General features: G+C 45.8%; 2 protein-coding genes across 4 annotated transcripts in view; both read left to right on the top strand.

Annotated features, from left to right (window-relative positions):
* The first annotated feature begins 272 nt into the window (after positions 1 to 272).
* LOC114113600 (transcriptional enhancer factor TEF-4-like) lies at positions 273 to 2,857 on the top strand. Its single transcript, XM_042245254.2, is given in 2 exon segments — positions 273 to 291; positions 294 to 2,857. Coding segments are annotated over 2 exon segments (1,188 nt in total). The 3' UTR covers positions 1,463 to 2,857.
* Positions 2,858 to 3,735: 878 nt separating this feature from the next.
* Positions 3,736 to 21,013, top strand: part of EVA1A (eva-1 homolog A, regulator of programmed cell death) — an 86,728-nt gene continuing 69,450 nt past the window's right edge. The window contains exons 1-2 of one of the 3 annotated variants that reach the window (XM_060412133.1): positions 3,736 to 3,991; positions 14,659 to 14,714. The gene's annotated coding sequence lies outside the window, so the exon portion shown is untranslated. Of the gene's footprint in view, positions 4,138 to 14,658; positions 14,715 to 21,013 lie in introns of all 3 variants that reach the window. The other 2 variants (XM_012170635.4, XM_060412134.1) reach the window with 2 other exon arrangements.

Genomic DNA, 21,013 nt, shown 5'->3' with positions numbered 1-21,013 from the left:
GTGGAAAATTCTGAAAGAGATGGGAATACAGACCACCTGACCTGCCTCTTGAGAAATCTGTATGCAGGTCAGGAAGCAACAGTTAGAACTGGACATGGAACAACAGACTGGTTCCAAATAGGAAAAGGAGTACGTCAAGGCTATATATTGTCACCCTGCTTATTTAACTTATGTGCAGAGTACATCATGAGAAACGCTGGGCTGGAAGAAGCACAAGCTGGAATTAAGATTGCTGGGACAGCAGCTCCCCAGCCCCAGGCCAGGAGGCCCAGATGGGGGAACCCCGCACTGGACCCCTCTGGTCGATGGCAACGGCTGGACAGGAAGTGAGGAAGGAAGCAAGGAGGGCACCAATGGCAGTGAGGGGTTGGGGGGCGATGGGGGCCCAGACGCAGAAGGTGTCTGGAGTCCAGACATCGAGCAGAGCTTCCAGGAGGCCCTGGCCATCTACTCGCCCTGTGGGCGGAAAATCATCCTGTCTGATGAAGGCAAGATGTATGATCGGAATGAACTGATTACCTGCTACATCAAGCTGAGAACAGGAAAGACCCAAACTCACAAACAGATCTGTAGTCACATCCAGGTTTTGGCCCGAAGGAAATCGAGGGAAATCCAGTCCCAGCTCAAGGCCCTGAATGTGGACCAGGTCTCCAAGGACAAGGCTGTCCAGACAATGGCCACCATGTCCTCCTTCCAGCTCATCTCAGCACCTTTCCTGCAGGCCAAACTGGGTCCCGCCGGTCCTCAGACCTCGGAGCTTTTCCAGTTTTGGTCGGGGAGTTCTGGGCCCCCGTGGAATGTTCCTGATGTGAAGCCATTCTCGCAGACACCGTTCTCCTTGTCATGGACTCCTCCATCTACTGACCTCCCAGGGTATGAGCCCCCCAAAGCCCTCTTACCTCCCACTTTGCCCCCACCTGCCCCATCACCCCCAGCCTGGCAGGCTCGGGCTCTGGGCACTGCTTGGTTGCCGCTGGTGGAGTTCTCGGCCTTTGTGGAACCACCAGATGCAACTGATTCTTACCAGAGGCACCTGTTTGTACACATCAGCCAGCACTGCCCCAGCCCTGGAGCGTCTCCCCTCGAGAGTGTGGACGTCCGGCAGATCTACGACAAATTCCCCGAGAAAAAGAGGGGTCTGCGGGAGCTGTATGATCATGGGCACCCCCATGCCTTCTTTCTGGTCAAATTCTGGACGGAGCGTGCCCAGCTGCAGGACGGAAGTTTCATGTACCGCCTGCTGCGCTCACCCATGTTTGAGTACCTGGTGAATTTTCTGCACAAATTGCGGCAGCTGCCTGAGCGTTATATGATGAACAGCGTCCTGGAGAACTTCACCATCCTGCAGGTGGTGACAAACAGAGACACCCAGGAACTGTTGCTCTGCACTGCCTACGTCTTTGAAGTCTCCACCAGTGAGCGGGCGGCCCAGCACCACATTTATTGCCTGGTCAGGGACTGAAGGGGGACCCCAAAAGTGGCTCACCCTCCAGAATACCCTCTCCTCCCAGGCAGCACCTCCAGCTTTCCCCATGTTTCTTACATGGGGAGGGGACTGCTCCCTATTAGGACTCTAAAAGCTGGGTGGTGAGTGGAATGGGCTGGGACTGAGAGGGGAAGATGGATCCTGATTTTGGAACCTCACAGGGGTGTCTGAAAGGACAGATCACCTCAGAGCATTAGGCACTGAGGACAGGAGTGAGACAACCCCTGGGATAGCACTGGTTTCTGTCTCTGACAGGTGCCCTACCTTTTCTTTGTTCTGGATGTTCTGGAGGGCCCCAGTGACACATGGTCTCATCCCTCCCTGTTTTTCCACACCTCCCTGTTCTCAATCTCCCTCTTCTTACCACCTCCATCCCAGGAACCCTGATATCGAATACTGAAGGTTAACCCTTTCTGTGCAGGGGCAGAGTCAGGTGGGCCCTGGAAATATATTATTATTTTTTTTAATATAACGAGATATTTATAAGTGGGTATTAGGGTCGTGACTTTTTCTCAGCTGGGCAAGCAGTGGGGTGAGGCTTTTTAATCTCATGCCCTCTTCTAAATGTGCCGTGGGGCTAGACTGTGTTGCCTCCCTCTCCTCTCTCTCCTCCTGCCCCCCTCTCCCCCCGCCTCAAATGTGTTGGTTTGTGTTTTGACAGAGGATAAAGCTATTTTACCAAAAAAAAAAAAAAAAAAGATCGCCAGGAGAAATATCAATAACCTCAGATATGCAGATGACACCACCCTTATGGCAGAAACTAAAAAGCCTCTTGATGAAAGTCAAAGAGGAGAGTGAAAAAGTTGGCTTAAAGCTCAACATTCAGAAAACGAAGATCATGGCATCTGGTCCCATCACTTCATGGCAAATAGATAGGGAAACAGTGGCAGACTTTATTTTGGGGGGCTCCAAAATCACTGTAGGTGGTGATTGCAGCCATGAAATTAAAAGACGCTTACTCCTTGGAAGGAAAGTTATGATCAACCTATACAGCATATTAAAAAGCAGACATTACTTTGCCAACAAAGGTCCATCTAGTCAAGGCTATGGTTTTTCCAGTGGTCATGTATGGATGTGAGAGTTGGACTGTGAAGAAGGCTGAGCTCCGAAGAATTGATGCTTTTGAACTGTGGTGTTGGAGAAGACTCTTGAGAGTCCCTTGGACTGCAAGGAGATCCAACCAGTTCATTCTAAAGGAGATCAGTCCTGGGTGTTCTTTGGAAGGACTGATGCTAAAGCTGAAACTCCAATACTTTGGCCACCTCACGCGAAGAGTTGACTCACTGGAAAAGACTGTAATGCTGGGAGGGATTGGGGACAGGAGGAAAAGTGGATGACAGAGGATGAGATGGCTGGATTGGCATCACCGACTTGATGGATGTGAGTTTGAGTGAACTCCGGGAATTGGTGATGGACAGGGAGGCATGGCATGCTGCGATTCATGGGGTTGCAAAGAGTCGGACGACTGAGCAATTGAACTGAACTGATTGGGGGGGAATAAGTAGCTTAATAGGGGCTCAGGTATGTCCCTGGTGGTTCAGTGATTCAGAGTCTGGCCTTCCACAGCAGGGGGCACAGGTTGGATATCTGATCCTAGAACTAAGATAGGGAACTAAGATCAGAAAAAGGGACCCCTCCCCGCCGCCCCCCCCCCCCCCCCCCACACACACACACGAAAGAGCTCAAAGCAAGGGAGAGGACAGGAAGGAGAGGATGGGATGCTGGAAGCAGCTTGGAGGTTAGCTTTTAAATCTGGGCTGGTCCCAGCAAGGGCGCCCCTCATAGCTCAGTTGGTAAAGAATCTGCCTGCAATGCAGCAGACCCTGGTTGGATTCCGAGGTCAGGAAGATCCCCTGGGGAAGGGATAGGTTACCCATTCCAGGATTCTGGCCTGGAGAGTTCCATGGACTGTATAGTCATGGGGTCGCAAAGAGTGGAACACGACTGAGCGACCTTCACTTTCTTTTTCTTTCCTCCCAGCAGGGGAAAAGGGAAGAGCTCTGGGGCAGGGTGGGGACAGCCCACGGAGAACCTTTCAGAGCCCTGGGGACTGTTCGAAGTGCGCGGAGAAGGCAGGAGTTTCGGAGCTTGAACTAACTTGCTGCGGAGGGAGGCGCCGCGAGCCGCAGCCATTCAGGTTTCAGGTCTTTCCAGCGCCCTTACGGGTAGCTGGTTTGGGGAAGGGGAGGGGAAGGGAGGGCAGGTCCAGAGCAAAGTGGGTGGAGTGGAGGGGGCAGACTGAAGGAAATGAGACAACCTTTTCCTCCCACCGAATCGTGGTCCTCCTGCGTCTGCTGGGGTTACCACCGCCGCCCGTGAGCGCCCAGGCCGGGACCCGGTGCCCACAGGTCTCCACTGGGGTTTCTTTCCGAATCGCCAGTGCCAGCCCAAACCTTGGCCACAGCTGTGTTGCGTCCTCTTAGTGATCGGCTCCTGGTCCCCCGGCTCCGCCCCCAGCACCCGGAGCCAGGACCCCGGAAGTGCGCGTTGGCGGCCCTGGCGAAGGTAAGCGTTGCGGTTGAGCGCGCTCAGGGTGTAGGGGCGCCTGGCATGCCCAGCGCGCCGTCGCCTGCCCTGAACACCCCTGCTTTGGAAACACGCAGAGTACTTCTGACCCGAGAAGGCTGCTTTGTTCCTGACCCCCTGCCCAGGTGTTGTAGCCTGAGTATCCCCAAGGAACTTTGCTTACGGGCGCTTGTTTTCTCTCTTCTCACTTTCCTGTTGCTTCCTACCCGCATCCCTGCTTCTTTTTCTGGATCCAGGAACTCTCCGCTCCTTGCCTATGCAGCCTGGCTTCGGAGAGTCCTTTCCTAATCTCTGCACCTCTCTCCTCCTCCGCCTCCGGGACCAGGGGCTTAGTTCCCAGCCGGCGACAGTGACTGGCTTTGACCTCGGACCTGTCAGGTGCAGCCCTGTCCGAAATTTCCTTGGCTCTAGTTGACCTCATTTTTGTTCAGCCGCTCAGTCGTGTCCGACTATTTGCGACCCCGGGGACTGCAGCACACCAGGCTTCCCTGTCCCTGACCTTCACCATCTCCCAGAGCTTGCTCAAACTCATGTCCACTGAGTCAGTGATGCCATCCACCCATCTCGTTCTCTGTTGTCCCCATCTCCTCCTGCCTTCCATGTTTCCTGGCATCAGGGTCTTTTCCAATGAGTTGGGTCTTTCCATTAGGTAGGTGGCCAAAGTATTGGAGCTTCAGCCTCAGTTCTTCCGATGAAGATTCTGGGTTGATTTCCTTTAGGATTGACTGGTTTGATCTCCTTGTGGTCCAAAAGAGTCTTCTCCAACACCACAGTTCAAAAGCATCGTTTCTTCCATGGTCAGCCTTCTTTATGGTCCGACTCTCACATTCATACATGACTACTGGAAAAACCATAGCTTTGTTTTATGAATGTTTTAAGCCAGCTTTTTCACTCTCCTCTGTCACCATCATCAAGAGGCTCTTTAGTTCCTCCTCTCTTTCTGCCATAAGGGAGGTGTCATCTGCATATCTGACATTTACCAGACTCCTTTCCAGGAACTCAGCCTGCTGCATGCTTTTGGTGGCCCCAGAAATCAAAGTGGATAGGGGGGTGAAAAGGTAGTTGGTGGTCCCTAAATCCTTAGGGGGATGCTCTGCTCACAGAGAGGAGTGTAGTCAGCTTCTTGCAGTTCTGACTGGGTTTCCCAAGGATTAGAGTGTGGGGGTGGGGATGAGCACTAAATATGGGATTCAAGGGTGGAGGTAAGGAGACTGATTTGGAAGGAGAGGGGAGGAAACCATTTTGTGTTAGTTTGCCATTTTGCTCTTATTAACTACCTGAGTTCTCACATCAAGCCTCTGAGTAGGGACTCCTATCCCTATTTTACAAAGGGGCAAAGTGAGAAGCACAGAGGGTGAGTAATGTTGCCAGGGCTATGCAGATGGGAAGGGATACAGCCAGGATTTGGGAATCAGCTGGTTTGTACCAAGCATCCCCACATCCTGCCCTACAAAGAGTTCCTCTATGCATTTGAGCAGAATACCAACGCCTGTCCCTGGGTCATACCACATGGGACCAGGCTTTTTACTTTTTGAGCAAATACATCTTGATTCTATTCAAATCCAAATGATTTATTTAGTACCTACTATCCTCACAATTCAGTGGAAAGCACTGAAGCTTCAACTTGAAACCTCACTCCTGTATCTTCTGCCCGTCATCCAGTCTGTCATCAAATATGTAATTCTTCCCCAGAAGGATGACTTGAGTCTCTCTCCCCAAAAGACTGTTAGGCTTGTTGGCTAACCTAAACCCTAGAGTGGGACCACTAGCATTTAAATCCTGCATGAGGCCTTTCTGTAGTTTTCTGTGTCTGGAAAGTGGGGATGGGAGGATTTAAAATAGAGGCTGTCAGCCAGGGTTTCAGTTTTGCCTCCCAAATGGTATCTGGCAATGTCTGGAAACATTTTTGGTTCTTAACATGGAAATGTTAGTGTCCTCCCACCCTCAGATGACAGAAGAGATGAGAATCTGCACGTGTTTTACGAGCACTGAGGTAGATCCTGTGCATATTATAATTTGAGAATCACTGTCTCTTAGAATAAAATCTAACCTCAGACACTGACCTCAATTTACCTTCCCAAATTCATCTCATGACACTTCCAGTATGCACTTTCTATTCCACCCAACTTCCCGTTCTTTTGGTATTCTAGGTCTTGACTTTTTGGAACGCCCGTCTTTCTCCATGGCTAGCAAATTATTCTTTGAGACCAGATCTCAAGTCCCGTGCTGGGTGAAGCATAATTCAGCCTCTACAGGTGGTTTGGTTTTATCCCTCCCTGATACCCCATCCCCAGCCATCCTCTCCCATTTTTTCTTTTAATATCTCTCTTGTAGTGTTTACTGTGTTTTATAGGGATCTCTTGTTCATCCCCTGACTGGTCTACCTGGAACCCAGCACAGTGCTGTCCTCATGCTGGTGGTTAAACTTGCAAGCTTTGGAATCAGGCTGCCTGCATTCAAATTCTAGTTCTGCGACTTTGTGACCTTGAGACATTGACTCAGCCTCTCAAAACCTTGTTAACAAAATAAGAAGAAATAGTCTGCCTTCTCTGCAGACGAGTGTTATTAACTAGTGGGATAATAATTGTTCATATTAGCACTGAGTGCCAGGACAGGGTTCAATTTTAGCATTTTATATTTTTACTAATTTAATTTTTATGAGGACCTATTATTTAGTACTAGCATTATCCTATTTTCCAGGCAAAGAAATGGTGTCCCAGGAAGCTAAGCAGTTTGCCCAAAGTCGCACAGCTAATGTAGGCCAGGATTCACCAGACATCTGGACTGTAAAACACATTCTGGTAAAGGGCTGAAACCACATATAGTAAGTGCTATATACACACGAGCTGGATTTGTTGTGTACATTGATAAGAGCCAAAGTCTATTGGGTTTTTCAACTGCACCACCTTGTGGTCTAAGACTCTGCCTTTCTTCTTACGATTCCCATTCCCTTCCTCTCCATCTTGCCCCTAACCCAGTCTCAGAAGGACAAGACATTGGGGTCAGTCTCCTGTCACAGTTCTAGGTCAGCACCAATGAACTTGATGCTAAGTGGAGCCTTTTGTGAGCCAGGTCAGGGTCAGAGCAGCATTCACTCTTTGAGAACAGGCCCATAGAATCAGCACACTTGCTGGAGGTGGGAGGTGCCGAGGAGGAGTTAGAAGCTACCTGACTCCAGCTTCTAAGCATTTTGTGTTTTGCAGTGTGTATAGCACATCAGTATTGTGTTAAATCAATCAGTGAATGTGGGATGAATGGATGAATGGCACTAGGTGGATCTCCTGCCTATACTTGATGATTCAGAGTATGTTTTTTCTCCAAGTGTTATATATTAAAGGTAAAACTTATTAAGAGAGTTTAATGACTTGCAGAGTTTTTGAGAACCACATTTGGAACCTGTCACTGACCACTTTTATGAGTTATGTGTGACACTGGATACTAGGTTACAGCTGATCACTTTATTAACTTGAGATCCTTTTCCCTGAATGTAGCCCTGACTTTGTTTTTTTTTTAATATAAATTTATTTATTTTAATTGGAGGTTAATTACTTTACAATATTGTATTGGTTTTGCCATACATCAACATGAATCTGCCACAGGTATTCACGTGTTCCCCATCCTGAACTCCCCTCCCACCTCCCTCTCCGTACCATCCCTCTGGGTCATCTCAGTGCACCAGCCCCATGCATCCTGTATCATGCATCGAACCTGGACTGGCGATTTGTTTCATATATGATATTATACATGTTTCCATGCCATTCTCCCAAATCATCCCACCCTCTCCCTCTCCCACAGAGTCCAAAAGACTGTTCTATACATCTGTGTCTCTTTTGCTGTCTCGCATACAGGGTTATCATTACCATCTTTCTAAATTCCATATATATGCATTAGTATACTGTATTGGTGTTTTTCTTTCTGGCTTACTTCACTCTGTATATTAGGCTCCAGTTTCATCCACCTCATTAGAACTGATTCAAATGTATTCTTTTTAATGGCTGAGTAATACTCCATTGTGTATATGTACCACAGCTTTCTTATCCATTCATCTGCTGATGGACATCTAGGTTGCTTCCATGTCCTGGCTATTATAAACAGTGCTGTGATGAACATTGGGGTACACGTGTCTCTTTCAATTCTGGTTTCCTCAGTATGTATGCCCAGCAGTGGGATTGCTAGGTCATAAGGCAGTTCTATTTCCAGTTTTTTAAGGAATCGCCACACTGTTCTCCATAGTGGCTGTACTAGTTTGCATTCCACCGACAGTGTAAGAGGGTTCCCTTTTCTCCACACCCTCTCCAGCATTTATTGCTTGTAGACTTTTGGATCTCAGCTATTCTGCCTGGCGTGAAATGGTACCTCATTGTGGTCTTGATTTGCATTTCTGTAGCTCTGCCTTTGAAAGCTGAAAGCTGAACCCCTTCTTTGCTGGTCCATTGGCCACTTGCTGTATGGGCCAGACTGCCTTACACAAATACCTGCACATTTGAGTACTCTGGCTTCTTGCACAGCTGACTCAGACAGTTGTGATCCCCCTGAGTTTGCTGGGTTTGGCAGGTTGTCCCTCAGACTTTAGTGGCGTGAGGTTGCCTGGTATGTGCAAGGTGTTGAGGTTTTGTTAGGAGGTCACAGAAATACTCTAGTAAGGCTGCTTTTGAGGATGGAGCAGGGTGAGAACTTCCCTGTCCATCAACGTGGTGCAGACCACTCAGATTCCCTGTAGCACTTCAGACCAGACTCTTACTGCCTCTGGTGGTAATGTCTCTGGCATTGTCCCCTTTCCTGGGTCACCAGATGACTGATCTGAGAAGCATTTCCCTCAAGTGCTAATGACTGGAGTAAAAGGCTCAAGATTTTGGGAGCATCACTTGTATTTTCATTGAGGCATTTATCTAGAAGATAAACTAGCCCAGGAGGGGTATGTCAGGCCCGGCACTATGTTTTCAGGCCTCTGAAGTCACAGCTTGGCTGCCGTCTTAGGTAGTACCTCTTAACCTCTTCTGCCTCTCAAGTAGGAGCTTGCTGGGTTTGTGGGGACTGGTAATCATGAGTGTGACAGATAGAAAGCTGTATGTACTGGAATATAGCTAAAGAAGGGCCTGACAGATGCATAGGTGTATGGTGACTGGAGGACAAGAGATGGGTCTGGGAGATGGCTCTGGCTTTCCAGCAGTCCAGGAATCTGTTTCTGTATGTTGGGAGACCGTGGAGTGGGCTCAGGTATGCTGAGCTCTTTGAGTGGTGGCTCTCCCTTCTGTTTCCTCCTGTGGCAGTGGAACCGGAGCCCAGGGGGAGGGACAGTGTGTCCAGCAAGCAAAGAAACCAGAGTCACAAGGTTGTGCTCAGTGATTGAAGGTTGGTTTGTTTGTTTGTTTTTTCCTTCAAAGCCCTGGCTAATAAACTGTGTGGATGCCTCCTCCTGAGTCTGGACTTTTAAACATTACCTTTAGAGAAGCCAAAAGTCTGTCTGAATTGATAAGTAATTGCTAAGTTTCTCTGGACTTAGAGAGGGAGAAAGAAAGCAAGAGAGAGAGACAAGAGAGAGCTAGGGCACTCTCTATCAGGTCTGTTTTTTATAAAATCCAGCATGTGACCTAGCAGATCACTGTCATGGCTGATACATTTGCTGGGAATCATGTTCACAGTTCCAGTCCTTTTCTTTGATCCAAAAGCCTTTTGTCAAAACACACCTCAGGGGCTGGGTACATATGTTTGTTGATTGGACAACTGATATAAGTACGTCTATAGGTCATTCCCGGATTTCACTAGTTTGTTTACCACTTAGTGACACGCCCCTCCCCCCCACTTCAGTTCAGTTCAGTCACTCAGTCGTGTCTGACTCTTTGTGACCCCATGAATCGCAGCAGGCCAGGCCTCCCTGTCCATCAACAACTCCCGGAGTTCACTCAGATTCACGTCATTTGAGTCAGTGATGCTATCCAGCCATCTCACCCTCAGTCATCCCCTTCTCCTCCGGCCCCCAATCCCTCCCAGCATCAGAGTCTTTTCCAATGAGTCAACTCATCGCATGAGATGGCCAAAGTACTGGAGTTTCAGCTTTAGCATCATTCCCTCCAAAGAACTCCCAGGGCTGCTCTCCTTCAGAATGAACTGGTTGGATTTCCTTGCAGTCCAAGGGACTCTCAAGAGTCTTCTCCAACACCACAATTCAAAAGCATCAATTCTTCAGAGCTCAGCCTTCTTCACAGTCCAACTCTCACATCCGTACATGACTACTGGAAAAACCATAGCCTTGACTAGACGGACCTTAGTTGGCAAAGTAATGTCTCTGCTTTTGAATACGCTGTCTAGGTTGATCATAGCTTTCCTTCCAAGGAGTAAGCTTCTTTTAATTTCATGGCTGCAGTCACCATCTGCAGTGATTTTGGAGCCCCCCAAAATAAAGTCTGACACTGTTTGCACTGTTTCCCCATCTATTTCCCATGAAGTGATGGGACCAGATGCCATGATCTTCGTTTTCTGAATGTTGAGATTTAAGCCAACTTTTTCACTCTCCTCTTTCACTTTCATCAAGAGGCTTTTTGGCTCCTCTTCACTTTCTGCCATAAGGGTGGTGTCATCTGCATATCTGATGTTATTGATATTTCTCCCAGCAATCTTGATTCCAGCTTGTGTTTCTTCCAGTCCAGCGTTTCTCATGATGTACTCTGCATAGAAGTTAAATAAGCAGGGTGACAATATACAGCCTTGACATACTTCTTTTCCTATTTGGAACCAGTCTGTTGTTCCATGTCCAGTTCTAACTGTTGCTTCCTGACCTGCATACAGATTTCTCAAGAGGCAGGTCAGGTGGTCTGTATTCCCATCTCTTTCAGAATTTTCCACAGTTTCTTGTGATCCACACAGTCAAAGGCTTTGGCATAGTCAATAAAGCAGAAATAGATGTTTTCTGGAACTCTCTTGCTTTTTCCATGATCCAGCTGATGTTGGCAATTTGATCTCTGGTTCTTCTGCCTTTTCTAAAACCAACTTGAACATCTGGAAGTTCACAGTTCACGTATTGCTGAAGCCTGGCTTGGAGAATTTTGAGCATTACTTTACTAGCATGTGAGATGAGTGCAATTGTGTGGTAGTTTGAGCATTCTTTGGCATTGCCTTTCTTTGGGATTGGAATGAAAACTGACCTTTTCCAATCCTGTATCCACTGCTGAGTTTTCCAAATTTGCTGGCATATTGAGTGCAACACTTTCACAGCATCATCTTTCAGGATTTGAAATAGCTCAACTGGAATCCCATCACCTCCACTAGCTTTGTTCGTAGTGATGCTTTCTAAGGCCCACTTGACTTCACATTCCAGGATGTGTGGCTCTAGGTGAGTGATCACACCATCATGATTATCCAGGTTGTGAAGATCTTTTTTGTACAGTTCTTCCATGTATTCTTGCCACCTGTTCTTAATATCTTCTGCTTCTGTTAGGTCCATACCATTTCTGTCCTTTATCGAGCCCATCTTTGCATGAAATGTCCCCTTGGTATCTCTAATTTTCTTTCCAGAAAAACATCTATTTCTGCTTTGTTGACTATGCCAAAGCCTTTGACTGTATGGATCACAATAAACTGTGGAAAATTCTGAGAGAGATGGGAATACCAGACCACCTGACCTGCCTCTTGAAGAGATCTCTAGTCTTTCCCATTCTGTTCTTTTCCTCTATTTCTCTGCATTGATCACTGAAGAAGGCTTTCTTATCTCTTCTTGCTATTCTTTGGAACTCTGCATTCAGATACTTATATCTTTCTTTTTCTTCTTTTCTTTTCACTTCTCTTCTTTTCACAGCTATTTATAAGGCCTCCCCAGACAGCCATTTTGCTTTTTTGCATTTCTTTTCTAAGCGATACACAGTGAACGAATGCACTAGCATGAAAGTCACATCTTGAACCTCAATATGGTCATGCCCTGAATGGGGAGATAGACAGGAAGACCAGCACAGCACAGTGGAGTAGTTCTGTGACAGAGAAAATACAGATGCAGAGGAAGACTCAGTCTAGCCAAGGGTCAGGGAATGGAAGCCAAGGGAAAAAAAGGAGGTCTCTTGCGGGACATTCTTCCTCCATGGAAAGTGGTCCCATAGGCAGTTCCTAGTGGTCAGTTGCAATAAGAGTGCCTGGGAGTAGGTGCCAGAACCACGTTAAAGGGTTTATATCCCTTCATTGTGTTGATCCTCATAACCAGCCTCTGAGTCCAATATTAGAGGAGGAATTGGAATCCCACCCTTAGCTAAAAGGCAGATCTGACATTGGATCAAGGCCCCTGGACTCTGAGCCCTTCACCATTGCTCCAGACAGTGTCAGGGTGGTCATATTATCATCAAAGCCGATTCAAAAATCTGATTTTCAAAAAAGAAAGTACAGGTGTGTGGGTTTTTGTGGTCTGGGTGGGAGTGGCCCTTTCCTCTATGTTTCCCCCGCTTTCTGTCTCCCTTGCCTGATATCTGAGGCCTTGACTTGTGAGAACTTAAAAGCAGTTAGACGCTCTTTGCTCTGGGAATCAGTGCCTCTTTTTTCTACCTCTTACCTCCTCTTTCATCGCCTAGGCATCTTGCACTCTTTTCTCCAAGGTGAGAGGAGGTGGAAATGCTGCTCGTAGACAAGTAACCATAGAGTTTTGAATAAAAGAAAGCTTTCTTAAAAAAACAACAACAACAACACCCTGCTGTAATTTAAACCTTTCCCCTTTGCCCTGTGCCCTCCTGCTTGTGTCACTTGGATGGTTAATAGTAGGAGGAAACTGACTTCAGGGGGCCTTGTTTCTACATAGGGACCCTTAATCAAAAGGGCTGCCAAAACTTGCCTTACCCTAAGGACCTACACAAATCACAAATATGGCTGACTTGTCTTTTTGCTTGGCAAAGACAAGGCAAAAAGGCAAGACAGGCCACAGCGGCCCATGATAAGGGGCTGTAAGGGCCTCTAATTGGAAGACACATACACTGTTTTCCTTAAATGCCTATCCTGTGTTCCACTAGGCTGAGCAACCTTTGATGTTAGTTTCTTTCCCTGCTGGAGTACACTTTGAGGACCTCCTGAAAATACAGAAAACGATGACTTGGACGTATTAGGGTCTGGAAAAGACACTCATGAAAGTGAAGAGTGTGCCTGTAGATAGCCTTGTATGCTCACAGAGATAGCTTGGTGGTCTTGGTTTGTCTGCTTAGCTCAAACTGTCAGTGTTTGGGCTTCCTGTGTGGTTCAGTGGTAAAGAACCTGCCTGCCAACTCAAGTTCAATCCCGTGGGTTGGAAAGATTCCCTGGAGAAGGGAATGGCAACCCACTCCAGTATTCTCGCCTGAAGAATCCCATGGACAGAGGAGTCTGACGGGCTACAATACAGTCCACGGGGTCACAAGAGTTGGACCCAACTGAGCACACGTGCTGCACGTCAGTGTTTACTGACACCCTCGTGTCCCAGACATCGTTCTAGGCCCTGAGGTTGTAGAGATGAACAAGACGTTCTTCCTGTCTGCCAGGCTTCTTTGCCCATGGAATTTTCCAGGCAAGAATACTGGAGTGGAGTGCCATTTCTTATGCCAGGGGATTTTCTCAACCCAGGAATTGAAACTGTGTCTCTTGCATCTCCTGCATTGGCAGCCAGATTCTTTACCACTAGCACCATGTGGGAAGCCCCAGTGTAGCATTACATCATTACATCACTATCCTGTATCGTAGTAGCACTACTACATTACTGTCTTGTGGTATTACTATGCTATCCGTCTCTCTCATTAAAGTAAATTCTCTGAAAGCAAGACATGTGGGCTTGTGCATGCTGAATTGCTAAGTCATGTCTGACTCTTGACGTCCCTGTGGAATGCAGCCCACCAGGCTCCTCTGTCCATGGGATTTCCCAGGCAAGAATACTGGAGTGGGGTGCCATTTCCTTCTTCAGGGGATCTTCCCAACCCACGGATCAGACCTGCATCTACTGCATGGCAGGCAAATTCTTTACCACGGCACCACTGGGGAAACCTAAAACATGTCTTACTGATTCCTAAATCACTAGAGCCCACCCTGAATTCTTGCACTTTGGTAGGTGTTCAATCAATGACTGTTGCAACCACTCAAAAATTCAGTGCTAGAGGTAATCACTAGCATTTTGGGCATCCAGAGGAGGAACAGCTACACTCAACTTGGACAGCAGATGGGTCCAAGAGCATCTAAGAGGCTGAAGGGGAGGCATCTAGGCTTACAGAAGGGCATCACAGGCAGAGGAATCAGAGAGAAATACAGCATGACTAAGTGAGTGGGCATGGTATGCTCTAAGAACAAAAGAGAGATAGGTATGGTTGGAGAGAGGGAGGCAGATCTCTAAATGGGCAAAGTGGCACACCAGGAAAAGCCTTGTTAAACAATTGGAATTTTATTCTGAAGACACTGGGGAACTACTGTAGGATTTCACACAGGAGAGACTAGATCAGAGTTTCATTGTAAAAACAGACCCCTCTGTCAGTAGATATTGGAAAGGAATAAGACAGGTGACAGGAAGACCAGTTAGGACACCACTGCAATTTAGAGAGTAGAAAAGGCCCATGGTTTGGAGTCACACAGACCTCAGTCTCATATGAGTCTCACAATATCTTTGTGTAACTAAAGCTATTAAGTGCCTCTGAGCTTCTGTCTTTCTCATTTGAAAACAGAAACGAATGATCCTCTCTATCAAGGATAGATGGCTCTCAAGACTATGGATGATGAAGTATGTAAAGTGTCTGCTACAGTAATCGATCAACATTTGGCCTGTGAACATGGTGGTGAATACTAGTTTTTAATATTATTGTTATTAATCCAGGTGAAAAAAAAATGAGTTTCTGTCTAAGACACTAGTAATAGCAGTAGAGAATTGGGCTCAACTCAGGACATATTTTGGCAATAAAGTTGGCACAATTTGGTGACTAATTCACGCTGTGGAGTTTGAGGGTCGGGGAAAGAGTCTGGGATGACTGGGATTTTAACCTGAGCAATAAGAGTAAGGACAGCGGGGCCATTAGGAGAGTTATGGAGGAGGAGCATTTGGAGAAAAAGATGATGAGCTCAGTTTCAGACAAACTGAACTTGAAGCAGTTTAGGGACAGCTAAGAACTTCCCAGGTGGCTCAGTGGCAAAGAATTCACCTACCAGTGCAGGTCACAGAGTACTGGGCTGGGCTCCATCTGTTATACACCAGCTTCCTGGTAGTTGTGCTTTTTGCATGCGTTGTGCTTAGTCACTCAGTCGTGTCTGACTCTTCGTTGACTCCATAGACTTGCCCACCAGACACCTCTGTCCATTGAATTTTCCAGCCAAAAATACTGGAGTGGGTTGCCATTTCCTCCTCCAGGGGATCTTCCTGACTCATTGAACATGCGTCTCTCATGACTTCTGTATTGGCAGGTGGATTCTTTCCCACTGAGCCACCTGGCAAGCCTCTATTTTGCATATGATAGCTTCTCTCTTGATTTGTCCTACCCTTTCTTTCCCCTACTATGGTCACCAGACCAATTTCTATGTCCGTGTCTCCATTCAGTTCAGTCCAGTCACTCAGTTGTGACCAAATCTTCATGACCCCCATGGACCACAGCACACCAGGCCTCCCTGTCCATTACTAACTCCCAGAGTTTACTCAAAGTCATCTCCATGAAGTCAGTGATGCCATCCAACCATCTCATCCTCTGTCATCCCCTTCTCCTCCTGCCTTCAATCTTTTCCAGCATCAGGGTCTTTTCTAATGAGTCAGCTCTTCACATCAGCTGGCCAAAGTATTGGAGTTTCAGCTTCAATATCAATCCTTCCAATGAACACTCAGGACTGGTATCCTTTAGGATGGATCTCCTTGCCATCCAAGGGACTTTCAAGAGTCTTCTCCAACACCACAGTTCAAAAGCATCAATTCTTTGGAGCTCAGCTTTCTTTATAGTCCAACTCTCACATCCATACATGACTACTGGAAAAACCAAAGCCTTGACTAGACAGACCTTTGTTGGCAGAGTAATGTCTCTGCTTTTTAATATGCTGTCTAGGTTGGTCACAACTTTCCTTCCAAGGAGTAAGCGTCTTTTAATTTCATAGCTGCAGTCACCATGTACAGTGATTTTGGAGCCCTCAAAAATAAAGTCAGCCATTGTTTCCACTGTTTCCCCATCTATTTGCCATGAAGTGATGGGACCAGATGCCATGATCTTAATTTTCTGAATGTTGAGCTTTAAGCCAGCTTTTTACTCTCCTCTTTCACTTTCATCAAGAGGCTTTTTAGTTCCTCTTCACTTTCTGCCATAAGGGTGGTGTCATCTGCATATCTGAGGTTATTGATACTTCTGGCAACCTTGATTCCAGCTTGTGCTTCTTCCAGTCCAGCGTTTCTCATGAAGTACTCTGCATATAAGTTAAATAAGCAGGGTGACAATATACAGCCTTGACGTACTCCTTTTCCTATTTGGAACAAATATGTTGTTCCATGTCCAGTTCTAACTGTTGCTTCTTGACCTGCATACAGATTTCTCAAGAGGCAGGTCAGGTGATCTAGTATTCCCATCTCTTTCAGAGCTTTCCACACTTTGTTGTCATCCACACAGTCAGAGGCTTTGGCATAGTCAATAAAGCAGAAATAGATGTTTTTCTGGAACTCTTTTGCTTTTTCAATGATCCAGCAGATGTTGGCAATTTGATCTCTGGTTCCTCTGCCTTTTCTAAAACCAACTTGAACATCTGGAAGTTCACAGTTCACATATTGTTGAAGCCTGGCTTGGAGAATTTTGAGCATTACTTTACTAGCATGTGAGATGAGTGCAATTGTGTGGTAGTTTGAGCATTCTTTGGCATTGCCTTTCTTTGGGATTGGAATGAAAACTGACCTTTTCCAGTCCTGTGTCCACTGATGAGTTTTCCAAATTTGCTGGCATATTGAGTGCAGCACTTTCACAGCATCATCTTTCAGGATTTGAAACAGCTCCACTGGAATTTCATCACCTCCACTAGCTTTGTTCGTAGTGATGCTTTCTAAGGCCCACTTGACTTCACATTCCAGGATGTCTGGCTCTAGGTGAGTGATCACATCATCATGATTACCTGGGTTGTGAAGATCTTTTTTGTACAGTTCTTCTGTGTATTCTTGCCACCTGTTCTTAATATCTTCTGCTTCTGTTAGGTCCATACCATTTCTGTCCTTTATCGAGCCCATCTTTGCATGAACTGTTCCCTTGGTATCTCTAATTTTCTTGACGAGATCTCTAGTCTTTCCCATTCTGTTGTTTTCCTCTATTTCTTTGCATTGATCATTGAGGAGGCTTTCTTATCTCTCCTTGATATTCTTCAGAACTCTGCATTCAAATGAGTATATATCTTTCCTTTTCTCCTTTGCTTTTGGCTTCTCTTCTTTTCTCAGCTATTTGTAAGACCTCTTCAGACAGCCATTTTGCTTTGTTGCATTTCTTTTTCTTGGGGATGGTCTTGTTTCCTGTCTCCTGTACAGTGTCACGAAGCTCCGTCCATAGTTCATCAGATACTCTGTCTATCAGATCTAGTCCCTTAAATCTATTTCTCACTTCCACTGTATAATTGTAAGGGATTTGATTTAGGTCATACCTGAATGGTCTAGTGATTTTCCCTACTTTCTTCAATTTAAGTCTGATTTTGGCAATATGGAGTTCATGATCTGAGCCACAGTCAGCTCCCAGTTTTGTTTTTGCTGACTGTATGGAGCTTCTCCATCTTTGGCTGCAAAAAATATAATCAATCTGAATTTGGTGTTGGCCATCTAGTGATGTCCGTGTGTAGAGTCTTCACTTGGAAGAGGGTGTTTGCTATGACCAGTGCATTCTCTTGGCATAACTCTATTAGCCTTTGCCCTGCTTCATTCTGTACTCCAAGGCCAAATTTGCCTGTTACTCCAGATGTTTCTTGACTTCCTACTTTTGCATTCTAGTCCCTGTAATGAAAAGGACATCTTTTGTGGGTGTTAATTCTAGAAGGTCTTATAGGTCTTCATTGAACCGTTCCATTTCAGTTTCTTCAGCATTACTGGTTGGAGCATAGACTTGGATTACTGTGATACTGAATGGTTTGCCTTGGAAATGAACAGAGATCATTCTGTCGTTTTTGAGATTGCATCCAAGTACTCCATTTTAGACTCTTTTGTTGACTATGATGGCTACTCTATTTCTTCTAAGGGATTCTTTCCCACAGTAGTAGATATAATGGTCATCTGAGTTAAATTCACCCATTCCAGTCCATTTTAGTTCTCTGATTCCTAAAATGTTGACGTTCACTCTGCCATCTCCTGTTTGACCACTTCCAGTTTACCTTGATTCATGGACCTAACATTCCAGGTTCCTATGCAGTATTGCTCTTTGTAGCATCAGATCTTACTTCTATCATCAGTCACATCCACAGCTGGGTGTTGTTTTTGCTTTGGGTCTGTCTCTTCATTCTTTCTGGATTTATTTCTCTACGGATCTCCAGTAGCATATGGTCACCTACCGACCTGGGGAGTTCATCTTTCAGTGTCCTAGCTTCTTGCCTTTTCATATTGTTCATGGGTTTCTCAAGGGAAGAATACTGAAGTGGCTTTCTGTTCTCTTCTCCAGTGGACCACATTTTGTCAGAACCCTCCACTGGGAACCTTCCATCTTGGGTGGCCCTACATGGCATGGCTTAGTTTTGTTGAGTTAGACAAGGCTGTGGTCCATGTGATTAGATTGGCTAGTTTTCTGTGATTGTGTCTCCATTACTTGTCTGTAAATATGTTCTTCGGTACTATTTTTCTAGATTCTGTATATGTGTATATTCACAATCAATAGCCAGACAAAAAAGATAATTACAATTGCAAGCTGCAATGGAAACATGATTAACTTAACAATATTAAATAATTACATGCAATTTGAGAGGTCAAGCAGAATGATGTGGGAAGTGGACGTACATACATGTACATGTTTTCATCTGCCCAGCCAGTCTTTGTCTTTTGATTGGTGCATTTAACCCATTTACATTTAAGATAATTAACAATATGTGATCCTATTACCGTTTTCTTAATTGTTTTAGGTTTATTTTCTGTAGGTCTTTTCCTTCTCTTGTGTTTCCTGCCTAGAGAAGTTTCTTCAGCATTTGTTGTAAAGCTGGTTTGGTGGTGCTGAATTTGCTTAACTTTTGCTTGTCTGAAATGCTTTTGATTTCTCAGTCAAATCTGAATGAAAGTCTTGGGTAGAGTATTCTTGGTTGTAGGTTCTTACGTTTCATTACTTTAAATATATCATGCCATTCCCTTCTGGCTTGTGGAGTTTCTGTTGAGAAATCAGCTGATTATCTGATGGGAATTCCCTTGTATGTCATTTTTCCCTTGATGCTTTCAATATTGTATCTTTGTCTGTAATTTTTGTTTGTTTGATTAATGTGAGTCTCAGTGTGTTCCTCCTATGGTTTATTCTGCCTGGGACTCTGTGCTTCCTGGACTTTGTTGACTATTTCCTTTCCCATGGTAGGGAATTTTTCAGCTATTATTATATCTTCAAATGTTTTCGCCGGTCCTTTCTCTCTGTCTTCTCCTTCTGGACCCCCTATAGTGAGAACGTTGGTGCACTTAACTTTGTCCCAGAGGTCTCTCAGGCTGTCTTCATTTCTTTTCATTCATTTTTTCTGTATTCTGTTTTGTGGCAGTAATTTACACCATTCTGTCCTCCAGGTCACTTATCTGTTCTTCTGCATCAGTTATTCTACTATCGATTCCTTGTAGTGTATTGTTCATCTCTGTTTGTTTGTTCTTTAGTTTTTGTAGGTGTTTGGTAAACATTCCTTGCATCTTCTCAATCTTTGCCTCCATTCTTTTTTCCAAGATCCTGGATCAATATCACTATCGTTATTCTGAATTCTTTTTCTGAACTGTTGCCTGTTTCCAATTTATTTAGTTGCTTTTCTGGGGTTTTATCTTGTCCCTTTATCTGGGATATAACTTTCTCCCTTTTCATTGTGATTAACTTTCTGTAATATGATTTTTGTTTTAGGTGCTGTGAGACTGTTTCTTCTTGCTTCTTCTGTCTGCTCTCTGATGGAGAAGGCTAACTAAAAGGCTTGTGTAGGCTTCCTGATGGGAGGAACTGGCGATGGGAAAAACTGAGTCTTGCTCTGGTGGGCAGGGCCTTGCTCAGTAAAGTTTTAGTCCAATTATTTTTAGTCCAATTATCTGTGATGTGTAGGGTGTACGCCCTCCCTGGTAGGTTTTTGGCCTGAGGTGACCCAGCCCAGGGGTCTATGGTAGGGTTAATGGTGACCTCCAAAAGGGTTTATTTCAAAGAGGGCCTTCAAGGCTTGCTGTTTCCATGACCCTATCCTGGTGGTGAGCCCCTGCCAACCCACACCTCCACAAGGGGCCCTCCAACACTAGTTTTGGTTCAGCAGCCTGTGGGGGTCACTGCTCTTTTCCTCTGGGTCTTGGTGTATGCAAGATTTTGTTTGTACCCTCCAAGACTGGAGTCTCTGTTTCCTCTAGTCCTGTGAAAAGTGAAAGTGAAAGTCACTCAGTTGTGTCCAACTCTGCGACCCCATGGGGTATACAGTCCATGGAATTCTCCAGGCCAGAATACTGGAGTGGGTAGCCTTTCCCTTCTCCAGGGGATCTTCCTGACCCAGGAACTGAACCAGGGTCTCCTGCATTGCAGGCAGATTCTTTACCAACTGAGCTCTGAGGGAAGTCCCAGTCCTGGGGAGTCCTGTAATCAAATCCTGCTAGTCTTTGAGGTCAGATTTCCTCGGGATTCCTAGTCCCTTTGTTGGATCCCCAGGCTGGGAAGCCTAACATGGGGTTTAGAACCTTCACAACAGTGGGGAGATTTCTTTGGTATTATTGTTCTCCAGGTTGCGGTTCACCCACCTGGCAGGTTTTGGATTTGATTTTATCGTGATTGTGCCCCCTCCTGCTGTCATGCTGCAGCTTCTTTCTCTTTGGACGTGGGGTACATTTTTCTGGTGTGTTCCAGCCTCCTCCTGTCTATGGTTGTTCAACAGCTAGTTGCAATTTTGTTGCTCTCTCAG

Source organism: Ovis aries, chromosome 3 (assembly GCF_016772045.2).
Source record: "Ovis aries strain OAR_USU_Benz2616 breed Rambouillet chromosome 3, ARS-UI_Ramb_v3.0, whole genome shotgun sequence".
Taxonomy (NCBI): domain Eukaryota; kingdom Metazoa; phylum Chordata; class Mammalia; order Artiodactyla; family Bovidae; genus Ovis; species Ovis aries.
This window is presented reverse-complemented; position numbering and strand designations above follow the sequence as displayed.